The sequence below is a fragment of the Puma concolor genome, chromosome A3, assembly GCF_028749965.1.
Source record: "Puma concolor isolate L17-30 chromosome A3, mPumCon1.1.hap2, whole genome shotgun sequence".
Lineage (NCBI taxonomy): Eukaryota > Metazoa > Chordata > Mammalia > Carnivora > Felidae > Puma > Puma concolor.
The window spans coordinates 38,013,810-38,030,131 of NC_141669.1; the positions used below are offsets into that span (position 1 = coordinate 38,013,810).

Sequence of the window (16,322 nt, forward strand, 5' to 3'; positions counted from 1 at the left end):
GATGTCCATTGGAAGTTGTGAAAAGTTTCTGAAGACTATAGAAGGCCACACACATGTATAGGGCTCTGTGCATGCCTGGGGAGACCTAAATTGCCTCAGCTTATATGACCAGGAGGATCTTCAGAAGCAGGAAGGATTAATGCAGAGCTGTAAACTGCCTTCCTGGGCATGGAGGCATGCCCAATACACACACACACACACACACACACACACACACACACACACCCTTGGCAAAGGCTGGGAGACTTACTAGTCCAAGTGTTTAAGGAAATCTATCAATCATTAGTTAACCACTAAGCTAACAGCAGAGACTTCACTGGCCACACATCAAAGAATATAGCCTTTACAGAATTATTTCAGGAAACTCTAAAGAATAAACAGCAACTATAAGCCCTGCAGAGGATAGAGTATCTGGCTTCCAAAGTTGCCCCATTATATTATTAAAATTTTCCGATATTCAACCCAAATTATGGGGCATGCAAAGAAATAAGAAAGTATGGCCCATGGAAGGAAAAGGCAATCAGTAGAAACCATCCCTGAGGAAGCCCAGGCATTGGTCTTATACACAAGACTATCTAAAATGTTTAAAGAACTGAAAGAATGATGAGAATGATGTGTCAGCAGAGAGAGAATATCATTAAAGAGATACAAATTGTTTTTTGTTTTTTTTTTTAATTTTTTTCCACGTTTTTTAAATTTATTTTTGGGACAGAGAGAGACAGAGCATGAACGGGGGAGGGGCAGAGAGAGAGGGAGACACAGAATCGGAAACAGGCTCCAGGTTCCGAGCCATCAGCCCAGAGCCTGACGCGGGGCTTGAACTCACGGACCGCGAGATCGTGACCTGGCTGAAGTCGGATGCTCAACCGACTGCGCCACCCAGGCACCCCTACAAATTGTTTTTTAAATAGAACCTGGTAGGAATTTTGACATTAAAGAGTACATTAGTGCAAATGAAAAATTCAGTGGAGGTGTTCAAAGGCAGGTTTGAGCTGGCAAAAGGAAGAATCAGTGAATCTGAAATCAATCAAGATCATCCAGTCTGAGGAACGAAAAGAATGAAGAAAAATGAACAGTGCTCCAGATATGTATATGTTTACCAACATATATATAACAAGAATCCTAGAAGAGAGGAGAGAAAGAGGCAGAAATCATATTGAAAGAAATTGCAGCCCAAAACTTTCCACTTTGATGAAAAACATTAAATGCACCCAAGAATGAACGCCTGGGTGGCTCAGTCAGCCGAGTGTCTAACTTTTTTTTTTTAATTTTTAAATGTTTATTTTTGAGAGAGAGAGAGACAAAGGTGGGCAGGGGAGGGTCAGAGAGAGAGGGAGACACAGAATCTGAAATAGGATCCAGGCTCTGAGCTGTCAGCACAGAGCCTGACATGGGGCTCAAACTCATGAACCATGAGATCATGACCTGAGCTGAAGTTGGATACTAACCAACTGAGCCACCCAGGTGCCCCCCAAGTGTCCAACTCTTGATTTTGGCTTGGGTCATGATCTCAGGGTCATGGGATCAAGCCCCACATTGGGCTCCATGCTGACTGAGGAGCCTGCTTAAGACTCTGTCCCTCTCCCTCTGCCCCTCTCCCCCATTCATATATGTGCTCTCTCTCTCTCAAATAAAAAATAAATAAAAAAAATTTTAAATGCATCCAAGAAGTCCAACAAACTCTAAGTGGGACAGACTCAAAGAGATCTACACCAAGACACATCAACCACTGAGAAAATAACTTTAAATATACAGTAAAAGAGACAAGGGACCTAAAACGTACCCTAGAAAATATCTATTTAACAAAAAAGGCAATAATGAAGAAATAGGGGAAGTAGATATAGAGCATATAGAAAACAAATAGCAAAATTACAGACATAAATCCTACCTTCTCAGTAATTTCATTAAATATAAATGGATTAAATACTACGACCAAAAAAGCAGAGACTGCAAAATAAATAACAAATCAACCATAATCCAACTTTATATTATCTACAAGAGACACAGTTTAGATGCAAAGATACAAATAAGTGAAAGTAAAAATATGGGAACTATGTTTTTTGCATGGGAATTATGCAAATAGTAGCTCAAAGAGAGCTTGAGTGACCATAGTAATATTAGACAAAATAGACTTTAAGAAAAAAAAATTGTTACTACAGGCAAAGAAGGACATTTATAATGGTTAAGAGATCAATCCATCAAGCAGGTATAACAGTTATAAAAATATGCACCTAGCAACAGAACCCCAAGAAACATGAAGCAAAAACTGGCAGAATTGAAGAGAGAAATAGTTCAACAATATTTGGAATAGCTGGAATAGTTCCAACAATAGTTGGAATTTTCAGCCCCTCATTTTCAGTAACTGAAAAGCAAGTCAGAAGATCACCAAGGAAATAGAAAACACTGTAAACCAACTAGATCTAAGAAATATCTATAGATGATAATTCCACCCAACAAAGTAAAATACACATTCTTCTCAAGTGCACATGGAACATTCTCTGGAATAAACCATATGGTATACCATAAAGCCTCAGTAAATTAAAAAATTGTTGAAATTAGGGGCCCTGTCTGGCTCAGTCAGTGGAATGTGCTACTCTTGATCTTGGGGTAATGGGTTTGAGTCACACTTTGGATGTAGATATTGCTTTTAAGAAAAATTTTAAGAAAAATAAAAATTACTGAAATAATACATATGTTCTCTGACTACAATGGAATAAAATTAGAAATCGTTAACAAAGAAATTTGGGAAAATCACAAATATGTGGGAATTAAAAACAGTCCTAAGTAACCATGGATCAAAGAAGTAACAAGGAAAATTAAAAAGTACTTTGAGATAAATGAAAATGGAAACACAACATACTAATACTTATGAAACTCAGCTAAAGTCATGCCTAAAGGGGGATTTATATTTTTTAATGACCATATTTAAAAAATATCTCAAATCGGGATGCAGAAAAAGAGGATCTCTTCTGCATTGCTAGTGGGAATGCAAACTGGTGCAGCCACTCTGGAAAAAAGTATGGACGTTACTCAAAAAATTAAAAATAGAACTACCCTATGACCCAGCAATTGTACTACTAGGCATTTATCCAAGGGATACAGGTATCCTGTTTCGAAGGGGCACATGCACCCAAATGTTTATAGCAGCACTATCAACAATAGCCAAAGTATGGAAAGAGCCCAAGTGTCCATCGATGGATGAATGGATAAAGAAGAGGTGGTATATATATACAATGGAGTATTACTTAGCAATAAAAAAGAATGAAATCCTGCCATTTGCAACTACATGGATGGAACTAGAGGGTATTATGCTAGAGAGGGTATTTGTCAGAGAAAGACAAATATATGACTTCACTCATATGAGGACTTTAAGACACAGAACAGATGAACATAGGGAAGGGAAGCAAAAATAATATAAAAACAGGGAGGGGGACAAAACATAAGAGACTCTTAAACATGGAGAACAAACAGAAGGCTACTGGAGGGGTTGTGGGAGGAGGGGTGATCTAAATGGGTAAGGGGCATTAAGGAATCTACTCCTGAAATCGTTGTTGCACTATATGCTAACTAATTTGGATGTAAATTAAAAAAAAATAAAACTAAAAAAAAATATCTCAAATCAGGGCACCTGGGTGGCTCAGTACGTTAAGTGTCCAACTTTGGCTCAAGTCATAATCTTACAGTTGGTGAGTTCAAGCTCCACATCTGGCTCTCTGCTGTCAACACAGAGCCCAATTTGGAGCCTCTATCCCCTTCTGTTTCTGCCCCTACTCCACTCTCTATCAAAAATAAATAAACATTGGGGCACCTGGGTGGCTCAGTCGGTTAAGCGTCCGACTTCGGCTCAGGTCATGATCTCGCGGTCCGTGAGTTCGAGCCCCGCGTCGGGCTCTGTGCTGACAGCTCAGAGCCTGGAGCCTGTTTCGGATTCTGTGTCTCCCTCTCTCTGACCCTCCCCCGTTCATGCTCTGTCTCTCTCTGTCTCAAAAATAAATAAATGTTAAAAAAAGAAAAAAAGAAAAAAGAAAAATAAATAAACATTAAAAAAAAAAAAAAGATATGTCTCAGGGACCTGGGTGGCTCAGTCGGTTAGGTGTGCAACTCTTGATTTCGGCTCAGGTCATGATCTCACAGTTTGTAAGGTTGAGCCCCAAGTGGGGCTTGAGCTGGTGGTGTGGAACCTGCTTGGAATTCTCAATAAACTAATTTCTACCTTAAGAAATTAGAAAAAGAAAAAGAAAGAAATTAGAAAAAGAAGAGTTTAAATACAAAGCAATAATAAAGATGAGAGTAGAATTAAATGATATAGAGAATAGAAAGACAAATGAGACCTTTTCAAAACAAATGAAAATGGATGAGACCAAAAGCACAAACTTTGAAGATGGTCCTTCAAAAAGATCAACAAAATTGACAAAGCATTAGCTAGACTGACCAAGAAAAAAAAAAAAATAATGAACTCAGGTTACTAAAATAAGGAACAAAAAGGAGACATTCCTAAAGCATAGATAAAAAGGGATTAGGAGGATCTATGAATGATTTTATGCCAACAAATAGATAACCTACATGAAATGCACACATTTCTAAAAAGACACAAAACTGATGAACCTGACTCAAGAAGATAAAATCTGAACAGACCTAACAAGTAGATTGAATTAATAATAATAAATCTTTTCGTAGAGAAAAGCCCAGTAACAGATAGCTTCAGTGTTGAATTCTAAGTGTTAAAAATGTAATGCATCCATACAATGGATTCTTAGTCATGAAAGAAATGAAGTATTGAAAGGTGCTGTAACATGGATAATCCTTGAAAGCAGTGGAGAGATAGGATGATCAACCCTTTTAAAACTTGTATTCTAAAGAGACTTGGTAGTTGAAGAGAGACAAGTGATCAGTGAGTTATTTTGTTGTTTTGTTTTGTGTAACAGCTTTTCCAGCAAATTTGTATGCTGATGCAAATGGTTGCCCCAGCAATAATCTCCTCCTTCTCTGGCCTTCTAGGAGTCCTTGACTAGGGGAGAGGAAATGAAGGAGAGTTTTCCTTAAAAGGAGCAGAGAAAAAAACAAGAAAAAAAAAAAAATAATGGGGCGCCTGGGTGGCGCAGTCGGTTAAGCGTCCGACTTCAGCCAGGTCACGATCTCGCAGTCCGTGAGTTCGAGCCCTGCGTCAGGCTCTGGGCTGATGGCTCGGAGCCTGGAGCCTGTTTCCGATTCTGTGTCTCCCTCTCTCTCTGCCCCTTGCCCGTTCATGCTCTGTCTCTCTCTGTCCCAAAAATAAATAAACGTTGAAAAAAAAAAAACAAGAAAAAAAAAAGGAGCAGAGATAGTAAAGGGGGAGAAGACAGAACTTAGGTTACAGCTGCACACGTCTTGGTAGGTTTAATGGTGTCAACATAGAAACAGAAGGTAACTTAAAAAAAAACTTTTTTTTAACGTTTATTCATTTTTGAGAGACAGATCCTGAGCGGGGAAGGGGCAGAGAGAGAAGGAGACACAGAATCCAAAGCAGGCTCCAGGTTCTGAGCTGTCAGCACAGAGCCAGATGCGGGGCTCGAACTCACAAACTTCAAGATCATGACGTAAGCCAAAGTCGAATGCTCAACCAACTGAGCCACGCAGGTGCCCTAAATGGTAACTTTTAAAAGTGATATAGGAATGAAAACAACCAGCTGACCTAGGTAAAGGTGAACTGGACAGGAGGGATGGATTCCCAAGGGGCAGGAGGACATTTTTAGGAGGTGGATTAATTCATTATCTTAATTGTGATGGTATTGCAGGATTTTTTACCACAATACCCAGGATTCATTGTCCTGCCGCTTTGAAGAATGAAGAGGTGGAGGGGTGCCTGGATGGCTCACTTGGTTGAGTGCTTTCCCTTCCCTCTTGTTCCTTCTCAGATTCTACCCTTATTGGCTTCATAGCTCTAGGTGCTGGGTTGTCCATTCCTGATTGGCTCCTCTACATTGTATGAGGGGTGGTCTTTGGCCATACTTAGGTCTTTTGTCAAATTCCTGAGGGAAACCTGAGGGGTAGTAGGTAGGCTCTGTTACTTTTCTTAAGAGGAACCTCATGTCTGAGGGTGTTGCTGTGGTCAGACACTCCCAGCATTGTTCCAAAATATGTGTTTTTCCCCACTGAGGGAACTCAGGCCCTAATCTTTCCCTTTCTGCCTACTGAATCCTATCTTCTATCGTAATGGCCTCATGGGTTGTACACATAGGTCAAAATTTAACGTTTACACTTGGAATGTATTTTATGTCAATTGTGTCACAATACAGAATTCAACTGTTAGACACACACACACACACACACACACACACACACACACACACACACACAAGTTGAGAAACAACTGCAGGCATTCCTTGATAACCCCATATTCTGGGCTGGTAAGGGATTCATAGCACTCATAGAAACTTAAAGCTGGACGTCTCCTTGGACCTCCCCTTGGATGTACGGCCTCCCCCTCCCCCCAGGCCTCGGATCTAGATGTGGAGAGGGGGTAGAGAGGGCAGAGCACTCCTTCCCATTCACTGTGAAGAGTCTTCACGACTTCAGAGTTGGGTAGAGACAGCAGTCTGGTGCCCAACATCTGCTTTTTTCCTGAAGCCAAGGTCAGCATCAGGCATCAGCCTCAGAAAACGATCAAGGAGAATAGGAAGGGAATGAATCTCTGATGACAGCTCTCCTCCGGGCCTAATCAACAGTGCGAATTTACGTTGAACAGATCACACGCTGAATTGGGCTCAGAGGTAGCGTGAAGCTGGCTTCTGCCTTCCTTCCCGCGGAAGGGGAAATGGGTGGAGAGACCACATTCTGGCTCCGTACAGCTTTATCCCGGCCCGTTCACTCCAAGGTTTAGGTTTCAAGTCGGCGCAGGAAAATCGAAGGGCCAAGGCCGGCGGAACCAGAAGAACTACATTTCCCAGCAGGCCGTGGGCACCTGGGCGCCTGCCGTTCTTCCCGGCGCGTGCGGAGCCGTCGCTGGCGCCCCGTGTGCAGGAGGACGTATGGATCCCGCCGGCCGGTGGCAGAACCTGCCCAAGGGGCCCAGCTTAAAGCATTTGACTGACCCGTCTTATGGGATCCCGCGGGAGCAGCAAAAGCCAGCGTTGCAGGAACTGACGCGGGCGCATGTCGAGTCCTTCAACTACGCTGTGCGCGAGGGCCTCAGCCACGCGGTGCAGGTGAGCGCGGCGTCCTTCCAGGCTGCAGTCGCTCTGCGATCTCCGGTGCCACTTGCTCCGACGAGGCCCCAGATGAGGCGAAACTCGAGGCGGGCACAGGAGAAGGACCCCGCGGGCTGGACGGGGGGGGGGGTGGGGGGGTGGGTGGGAGGATGCTTGTGTGGCGAGGGGTGCGGGATAGATCCAAGATGCTGGGGTAAGTGGGGCAGTGGCCTTGGGTAGGGTTCCCAGAGAGATGGCTGGAAGATCACAGTATAATCCCAAATAGTTCTCCCAGATCGTGCCAGGCTCGGCGGGGGGCCTGGCACTTGTAGTCTAGTCGACTGGGGGAGTACTAGATGTATTTGTGATTTCTGGATTTCTTTGTGGTTGGAACCTTAGTGTTTTGTAGCCAGTGTCTGCATGCGTGAGAGTGAGGAAGGCGCTATGCTATGGTGGGTGTGCCATTCACACCGCACATGCTTTCATGTCACTGAAGTTTTACCTCTCCGAAACTTACCTGAAAAGGTTCTGAACCTATTTGTACATAGACTGTACATGTGAGGTCATCCTTCCACGGTGTTCTTCTTAGCTTTAAAGGGAGAAATTACTGGGCACCTGCTCTGAATTAGGTGGGTGTTGAGGAAGATATAAATGAGGCCTGAAAGCGAGACTGAGTAGTAGTGACACTTATTCAACATTAAGTGATTCGATCTAAAGGATACGGTAGCAGAGTTCAAATGAAGATGGTGGGGGAAGGTCTCATTTGGTTAGCATCGCCAGCGTCTCCCAGGCAGTGGGCTCTGAGGGTGCCAGTAATACATAGACTGGAAGTTGTCAAACTTTTTGGTCCCAGGACCCCCTTCCACTCTTAAAAATTTTGAGGGGTCCTAAAGAGCTTTGTTTATCAATATTTACTCTATTAGAAATTAAAATTGAGAAAATTTTAAAATATGAATTCATTTAAAAGATAAACCAATGATATAGTAACATTTTTATTAAAAATATTTTTGGAGGGGCGCCTGGGTGGCGCAGTCGGTTAAGCGTCCGACTTCAGCCAGGTCAAGATCTCACGGTCCGTGAGTTCAAGCCCTGCCTCGGGCTCTGGGCTGATGGCTCAGAGCCTGGAGCCTGTTTCCGATTCTGTGTCTCCCTCTCTCTCTGCCCCTCCCCCGTTCATGCTCTGTCTCTCTCTGTCCCAAAAATAAATAAACGTTGAAAAAAAAAATTAAAAAAAAAAAAATTTTTGGAGATGGGGCGCCTGGGTGGCTCAGTCGGTTGAGCGTCCGGCTTCGCTCAGGTCACGATCTCACGGTCCGTGAGTTCAAGCCCTGCATCAGGCTCTGTGCTGACAGCTCAGAGCCTGGAGCCTGCTTCAGATTCTGTGTCTCCCTCTCTCTCTGGCCCTCCCCCCATTCATGCTCTGTCTCTGTCTCAAAAATAAATAAATGTTAAAAAAAAAAAATTAAAAAAAAAAAATTTTTGGAGATGGGGCGCCTGGGTGGCGCAGTCGGTTAAGCGTCCGACTTCAGCTCAGGTCACGATCTTGCGGTCCGTGAATTCAGGCCCTGCGTCAGGCTCTGGGCTGATGGCTCAGAGCCTGGAGCCTGTTTCCGATTCTGTGTCTCCCTCTCTCTCTGCCCCTCCCCCGTTCATGCTCTGTTTCTCTCTGTCCCAAAAATAAATAAACGTTGAAAAAAAAATTAAAAAAAAATAAAAAATAAAAATATTTTTGGAGAGGGGTGCCTGGGTGACTCAGTTAAGCCTCCAACTTCGGCTCAGATCATGATCTGAGGTCCGTGAGTTTGAGCCCCGCTTCCGGCTCTGTGCTGACAGCGCAGAGCCTGGAACCTGCTTCAGATTCTGAGTCTCCCTCTCTCTCTGCTCCTCTCCTGCTCGCGCTCTCTCTCTCTTTCTCTCTCTCTCAAAATAAATTAACATTAAAAAAAAATTGGGTGGGAGGAAGGTGAAGATGGCAGTGACCAGGGCACAGGTCCTGGTAGTCCGATGGCTCAAAGGGCAGCTGGGACCCTGGTGCCATTAGGTGCACAGAGAGCCTCCCACATTACCAAGGACATGCTCCAGGGCACTATCCCAAGATCCCAGAAGAACAGGCTGCCGTTGCCAAGAAGGATAATATGTGGGTAGAAGACTACCTACCAACCACATCCGGGTGATGGCATGGGGTAAGGCAACTACTGGAAGCTTCCTGATGGCTTGCAACAGGAGAGGGATCCATGGTCTGACTGGGACCACCCAGACCTGAGGTTGAACTGGGGTGAACCGATGCACTGGGGCCTTGACATGTATATCAGAAACCGTGCGGGCACATCCCCCCACGCCTGTTTCCTGGAATCTCATGTGTAAGCACTTCTTGGGCTTCATGGCCTTTATGCTGTTCATGTTTTGGGTTGGGGAAACCTACCCCACCTACTAGTCTGTGGGGCCAAAACAGTATCCTTAAAATAATTTGTAGGTGGAACGAGGCAGTGATATAGCCAAAGAGCCTGCTAAGCTGGTGGTTTGTTATGAGATCTGAGGAAGCTTCGTCAGCTTTGTGCCCCTTAAGTGACTCCCTTATCTCTAGAGACTTAACCTGAATAAATCCCTAATAAAACAGTGGTATGGTTAAAAAAATTTTTTCTAGGGGTGTCTTTGTGGCTCAGTCAGTTGGGCGTCCGACTTGGGCTCAGGTCATGATCTCACAGCTTGAGTTCGAGCCCTGCGTTGGGCTCTGTGCTGACAGCTCGGAGCCTGGAGCCTGCTTCGGATTCTGTGTCTTCGTCTCTCTCTGCCCCTCCCCGACTTGCACTCTGTCTCTCTCTCAAAAATAAACATTAAAAAAATTTTTTTTCTAGAGCAAAAAAATTAATAGGTAAATGATATTTTTCCTGTCTTTTGAATGTCTGGCTTATTAGAAGACAGCTGGATTTGCATTTCTGCTTCTGTATTCAGCCTCTTGTGATAAGTTATTTTGATTAAGTACATGTAGAAAGTGTGGTCAGCACAGATAGTGATTCTGCAACTTAGTATTAGTACCAGAATACTGTATGGAAAATGTTGTTACATAAAACAGTAAAGTAAACGACTAACATTTATAAAGTCAAGGGAAAGATAGCCTTTGCCATATTTTGGTTTATTTACAGTTTTGCCCAATATGGGGGGCGGGATATATTTCTTCATTCTGTGAGTCTAAATTGATAAATCTCACAGTCATCTTTTCAGAATACATTCGATCTCATTATTCAGGAATTCGTATTTGTGAATTGCCTACTCATTAAAATCTATTCATAGCCCACAAATCAGTACATACCACCATGTGCAGAATGGTGAAAATTTTGAATTGCCCAGTGCGCACCATTTCAACTGAGGTCCAAGAAGGTGATGCTCTATTTCTTGTTTCAAGTTCCATACTATAAACAAGTATCCTTTTCTAAATCTGTCCAATTTTTCTCCTTCTGGTGCTTTTTGTTGGTGATTTCACTCTTTAAAATAGCCCTCAAGCATAGTGCTGAAGTGCTATCTCATGTTCTAAGTGCAAAAAGGCTGTGATGTACCCCTTAAGAGAAATATGTGTTAAATAACCTTTGTTCAGTCATGAGTTAGTGCTGTTGGCTGTGAGTTCAGTGTTAATGAATAAACGATATATATTAAGTAAGGTGTCTTTAAATAGAAATGTACATGAAACAAGCTTATGTATTGATCAGTTGACAAAAGTGTGATCAGAGACAGGAACGTAACTTTCCCCTAAGAACAATTCAGTGTTTGTGGCAACTTTATAGACCTTAACTATCTCAAATAACAAGATTGTATTGTGATATAGATAGTGTAGCTGTGACTTGAGAAAGAAAATCTTCTGATCTCCCTTTTGAAAATTGATGCTTCATCCTTAAATAAAAAATACATGAAAATTTTATGTTAGAATAAAATACTAAATCCTAAAACAATGCCAGCTTTAGATAACATTTGAAAATGGAGACAAGGTCAGTTGAACTGACATGGGGGTAGAGAACCTTCTCTATATTCTTGGCTCCATTTCTGGCATTCTTGTTCTAACGCTAAGGCTAGGAGGTTGTTCCTAGTTAATATGTAGGAGAGCTCAGCGATGCCCCTTCCTCGGAACAGGAGAGCTTCCCCAGGGAGTGGTGCAGAGAAGCAGCTGTTGTGCAACGGGAAGAACCACCGTGGCCACCACCTGTGAGGCTCTGGTTTCAGCATGAGGCCACCATGGAATGAAATGTACAAATATCAGCGTAAAGAATGATGGCATTAGAGTGCCCGGTCCTAAATCAGGAGGATGTTTCCGTATCCTCTCCTGTTAGGAGCAGTCCCATTTGTCTTGCTGTGCACGTTGCAGGTACCGCGTACAATAGAGAAGTCAGGCACTTGGTTCACAGAACAGTTTTGTTCTGAACACAACTGTACCCTAGAGCCTACTACAAATGTGACGTGTTGCAGACACTCACAAGCTGAGTTAGTTCATTGTAGTTGCAGGTACTTAGTGAGGGTATGAGTAGACCGGATGTAGTTTTAACCGTCTTTTTAGATATGTCATATTTGGCATTTTGGGCATCAGTGCTTGTAGAACACGAGAGCTTTGGAAGAATCTTGGAGAAAGAGGGCCTTGGAAATGCAAGCAGTTCATCGTGTGGATTGTATTTCAGGCTATACCTCCCTTTGAATTTGCTTTCAAAGATGAGCGGATCTCTCTTACTATTGTGGATGCTGTCATCAGTCCACCGATGGTTCCAAAAGGAAACATCTGCAAAGAGCTCAACATTTATCCCGCAGAATGTCGGGGCCGGAGGAGTACCTACCGGGGCAAGTTGACAGTGAGTACAAGTGACAGCGTGTGACTCTTAGGTTGTACGTTTTTGAGAATAAGGCTGGTGCCTAATAAAACTTCTACCAGAATTCTGCTTTCTTAGTACTGTCATTTAAAGATGCTATCTTTTAAATCCAAAGGATAAAATCATTTACCTGATGGTCTTCTTTACTCTTTTAAAATACTTACTTGCTTTGGTAGATCCAGGTAGTTTCTTTTTATTATTAAGTAATTTTCTTCTCTCATTTTCATTTAGGCTGATATCAGCTGGGCAGTGAATGGCATCTCAAAAGGAGTCATTAAACAGTTTCTTGGCTATGTTCCCATCATGGTGAAGTCTAAGCTTTGCAACTTATACAACCTTCCTCCAAAAGCCCTCATTGAGCACCATGAAGAAGCAGAGGTAATTGCGTGCATCCAGGTGATGGTAGAAAAGGCCTGAAGGGGCGCCTGGGTGGCGCAGTCGGTTAAGCGTCCGACTTCAGCCAGGTCACGATCTCACGGTCCTTGAGTTCGAGCCCCGCGTCAGGCTCTGGGCTGATGGCTCAGAGCCTGGAGCCTGTTAGGGGCGCCTGGGTGGCGCAGTCGGTTAAGCGTCCGACTTCAACCAGGTCACGATCTCGCGGTCCGGGAGTTCGAGCCCCGCGTCAGGCTCTGGGCTGATGGCTGATGGCTCAGAGCCTGGAGCCTGTTTCTGATTCTGTGTCTCCCTCTCTCTCTCTGCCCCTCCCCCGTTCATGCTCTGTCTCTGTCCCAAAAATAAATAAACGTTGAAAAAAAATTTTTTAAAAAAATTAAAAAAAAAAAAAAAAAAAAAAAAAAGAAAAGGCCTGAGATGGGGGTGAGAAGATAGAGACTTGCCAGTGAGGGTCAGTTTTTCTTTCTCCGCTTCCAAGTTCTGGATAGGTAAAATGGGGCTTGGTATCTTGTGTGCTGCATACTTCGTAGGCTCAGAATGAGTCTCAGATGAGACCGTGTGTGAAAAGTGGCCGCACAGTTAGAGAATATTATTATTATGGGGGAAGTATTGATAGGTTGTTCCCTAATTTCCTGCATGATACACTTTCCGTATGAGATGCTTGCTTTACCAACAGTAAGATTCTGTGAGCATATTGAATTGCTTCCTGTATCTCTCCTTCGGCATTGTTTTCATCTGCGATACGTGGTTTTGCAGTATTGAGTTGAAGTACTCAAGACATATAGACTCTGCTGGCAGTAGGGAGACTGTGTTTTGTGATGGGATGAGGGTTATGTTGTCAGATCTGGGTTTGACACCCAAGTGCTCCACTTACCAGTTATGTGGCTTTGGGAATTTTCTTTTTTTTTTTTTTTAATTTTTTTTTTTTTAACGTTTATTTATTTTTGAGACAGAGAGAAACAGAGCATGAACGGGGGGAGGGGCAAAGAGAGAGGGAGACACAGAATCAGAAGCAGGCTCCAGGCTCTGAGCCATCAGCCCAGAGCCCGACGCGGGGCTCGAACTCACGGACCACGAGATCGTGACCTGAGCTGAAGTCGGACGCTTAACCGACTGAGCCACCCAGGCGCCCCATGGGAATTTTCATCTTTCTGCGCCTCAGTTTCCTCTTTTGGGCATAATAACTGTGCCACTTATGAGGATTAATGGGGCTGGTAACATAGAGCACCCAGCATGATATACCTGCTTCATAGTATCAATGTGTAGTAGCTTTTTATTTATTATATAACTATGATACCAGAGGGGCACCTGGGTGGCTCAGTCAGTTAGGTGTCCAACTCTTGGTTTCAGCTCAGGTCATGATCTCACGGTTTGTGACTTTGAGCCCCACATCAGACTCTGTGCTGACAGTGCAGAGCCTGCTTGGGATTCTCTCTCCTCTCTGTCTGCCCCTCCCCTGCCCGTGTTCTGTCTGTCTGTCTCTCTCTCTTTCTCTCTCTGTGTCTCTCTCTCTCAAAAATAAGTAAGCATGAAAAAAAATTTTTTTAGTTAAGAAAAAAAAATGTGATACCAGAACAATGAAAAACAGTTTCCTCTTTAGCTAATCTGAATTTCTGGTTTCCAGAGTTTTTGTACAGTCAAAATTTTTTAACTTATTTGGGAACCATATTCACCTGGAAGCAAAATGGCTATTATCACTTATCTCTTTCAAGTAAGGTTTTTTTTTTCTTTTTTTTAAATATCATTTGAAGACTAAATCATGAAATCATTTTAGGGGGACAGAGGGGCAAGTTAGTTCGAGTCTGTCTAGTAGAAGAAAGTATCCTGATCCTTCCATACTTTTCTGCCAGGTCCCTAGAACCTTTTTAGTGCACTTGAGAGAAGACTTAATTCACACACTGACAGTTTCCATGAAGTTTCCAGGGGACCTGTAGACCCTTTCGCCTCTGCGTGCCTCTTCTGCACGTTGCACTGCGTCTGGCAGTTATCTTCATGTTGACAGTGTATCTTTGTTTAACAAATTATAATTCATCTGTTCGGCAGGAAATGGGAGGCTATTTTATAATCAATGGCATTGAAAAAGTCATCCGAATGTTAATTATGCCTCGGAGAAATTTCCCCATTGCAATGGTAAGACCAAAATGGAAAACCAGAGGGCCTGGCTATACTCAGTATGGTAAGTTATAGTGACCTTTGGAATGTTCTTTTAGAAAAGTTTTGTTTTTCTAGTAAGCATTTCTGTTAAGTTAGTAAGCATGTTATAGCAGGAAGCCTACTTTTATTATGTTTCATTTTTTTCACATTGAAAGAACACATGTATGGGTCGCCTGGGTGGCTCAGTCGGTTAAGCATCTGACTTCATTTCAGGTCATAATCTCGCAGTTTGTGGGTTCAAGCCTCATATTGGGCTCTCTGCTGTCAGCCCAGAGCCTGCTTTGGATCCTCTGTCTCCTGCTCTCGGAAAAATAATAAACATTTAACAACAAAGAAAGAAAGAATGCATGTACTGATGTTCTTACTTATGGAGACGAAGGCTGGCCTGACTCAACCAGAGGGGGGGTGTGGGCCTCAGAAGTCTCCTATGTAGGTTTCCTCTTCCATGGCATTCCTCTTGGAGTCCCTGGCTGACAGCCACCTGGCCTCTGAGTGCTCACTGTGACAGAGCCTGACTTCATAAGACAACATTTTCATTCTTGGGTAACCCTGCAAGTGAATAACTTGTTTTTATAATTGAGCTAAAAATCAGCCTCTAATGATAGCCATATATACTATCCCTAGAATAATAGCATCTCAGCAAGTCAAAACGGCTAGTCGTTTATTCTTTTGCATCACTGATGTGGAATGCTGTTCCAGTCTTTGTTTAAAGCTGAAACAAAATCTAAAATTCTGCTGTTCTCCATTTGGACTCTTGGATGAAGCCATTTTCTCTTGATCAGATTCCACAGAGTACAGGGGATATAAAGTCTGTATGATGAGGCTCTGCAAGGTGCTCGCGATATAACGTGTTATAACACACGGACCCAGCTCTACAAGGAAACTTTGAAGTTTCATTAAATTTGTAGTTTCAGTTACTTGTAGTGGTTTTCAGCCTAGGGAGATTGTGTGCCCTAGGGGATTTGGCAAGGTCTGGAGACATTTTTGGTTGCCAGTCTTGGCTAACCTTAGTGATTTGGCTCTATTTTTAAGAGGATTAAAAATAATTTAGGGAAAAAAGTAATTATCAAAGCAGTTACAGTATTACTGAGTTTTTGACTTTTTGCTTTGTTTCTATAGGAGTTTCAATGCACTGTGTAAGGGAAGAACATTCTGCTGTCAACATGAACCTTCACTACCTGGAAAATGGCACGGTTATGTTGAACTTTATTTACCGGAAAGAACTGTTTTTCCTTCCTTTGGGATTTGCACTGAAGGTGTGACTTAACGATGTGTTTCTTTTGCTATGAAGAGGTTCAGTGGAGGTCACATTCTGTGCAGAATGGATAAGTTCTCCCGAGTGGAATTGATGGCTGTATCAGCTGTGCACTGCTCCAAAATAAATTACCCAAAATGCAGTGGCTCAAAATATCAACAACCATTCCTCTCTCACTATTTCTGTGGTCAGGAATTTGGAAGTGGCTGGGATTTGGGGCACTTGTGCCTCAAGGTCTCTGGAGGTAGCAGTGAGATGTCAGCAGGGGCTGCAGTCATTTAGAAGGCCAGTAGGGCCGGAGGATCCACTTCCAAGGTGGTCACTCATGGCTGGCAGGTCATTGCAGGCTGGTGGCAGCAGGTCCTGGTTCCTGTGCACGTGGGCCTTTCCACAGGCTGCTGGAAGCGGCTGTCTTCCCCGAGAGGGTTAGCCAGGAGAGTGAGGCCGAAGCCACAGTCCCTTTTGGGACCTGACCTTGAGAATCACACATCAACTTTTTTACCATGT

The 16,322-nt window shown here is 43.2% G+C and overlaps 1 protein-coding gene and 1 pseudogene across 1 annotated transcript in view; both read left to right on the forward strand.

Annotated features, from left to right (window-relative positions):
* The first annotated feature begins 6,916 nt into the window (after positions 1 to 6,916).
* Positions 6,917 to 16,322, forward strand: part of POLR1B (RNA polymerase I subunit B) — a 29,112-nt gene continuing 19,706 nt past the window's right edge. The window contains exons 1-5 of the mRNA XM_025927116.2: positions 6,917 to 7,184; positions 11,828 to 11,995; positions 12,245 to 12,391; positions 14,450 to 14,582; positions 15,680 to 15,816. Of these exons, the coding sequence (XP_025782901.1) occupies positions 7,008 to 7,184; positions 11,828 to 11,995; positions 12,245 to 12,391; positions 14,450 to 14,582; positions 15,680 to 15,816 (762 nt within the window). The 5' untranslated portion in view covers positions 6,917 to 7,007. The remainder of the gene's footprint in view (positions 7,185 to 11,827; positions 11,996 to 12,244; positions 12,392 to 14,449; positions 14,583 to 15,679; positions 15,817 to 16,322) is intronic.
* Positions 8,891 to 10,817, forward strand: LOC147582378 (NADH dehydrogenase [ubiquinone] 1 beta subcomplex subunit 8, mitochondrial pseudogene; annotated as a pseudogene).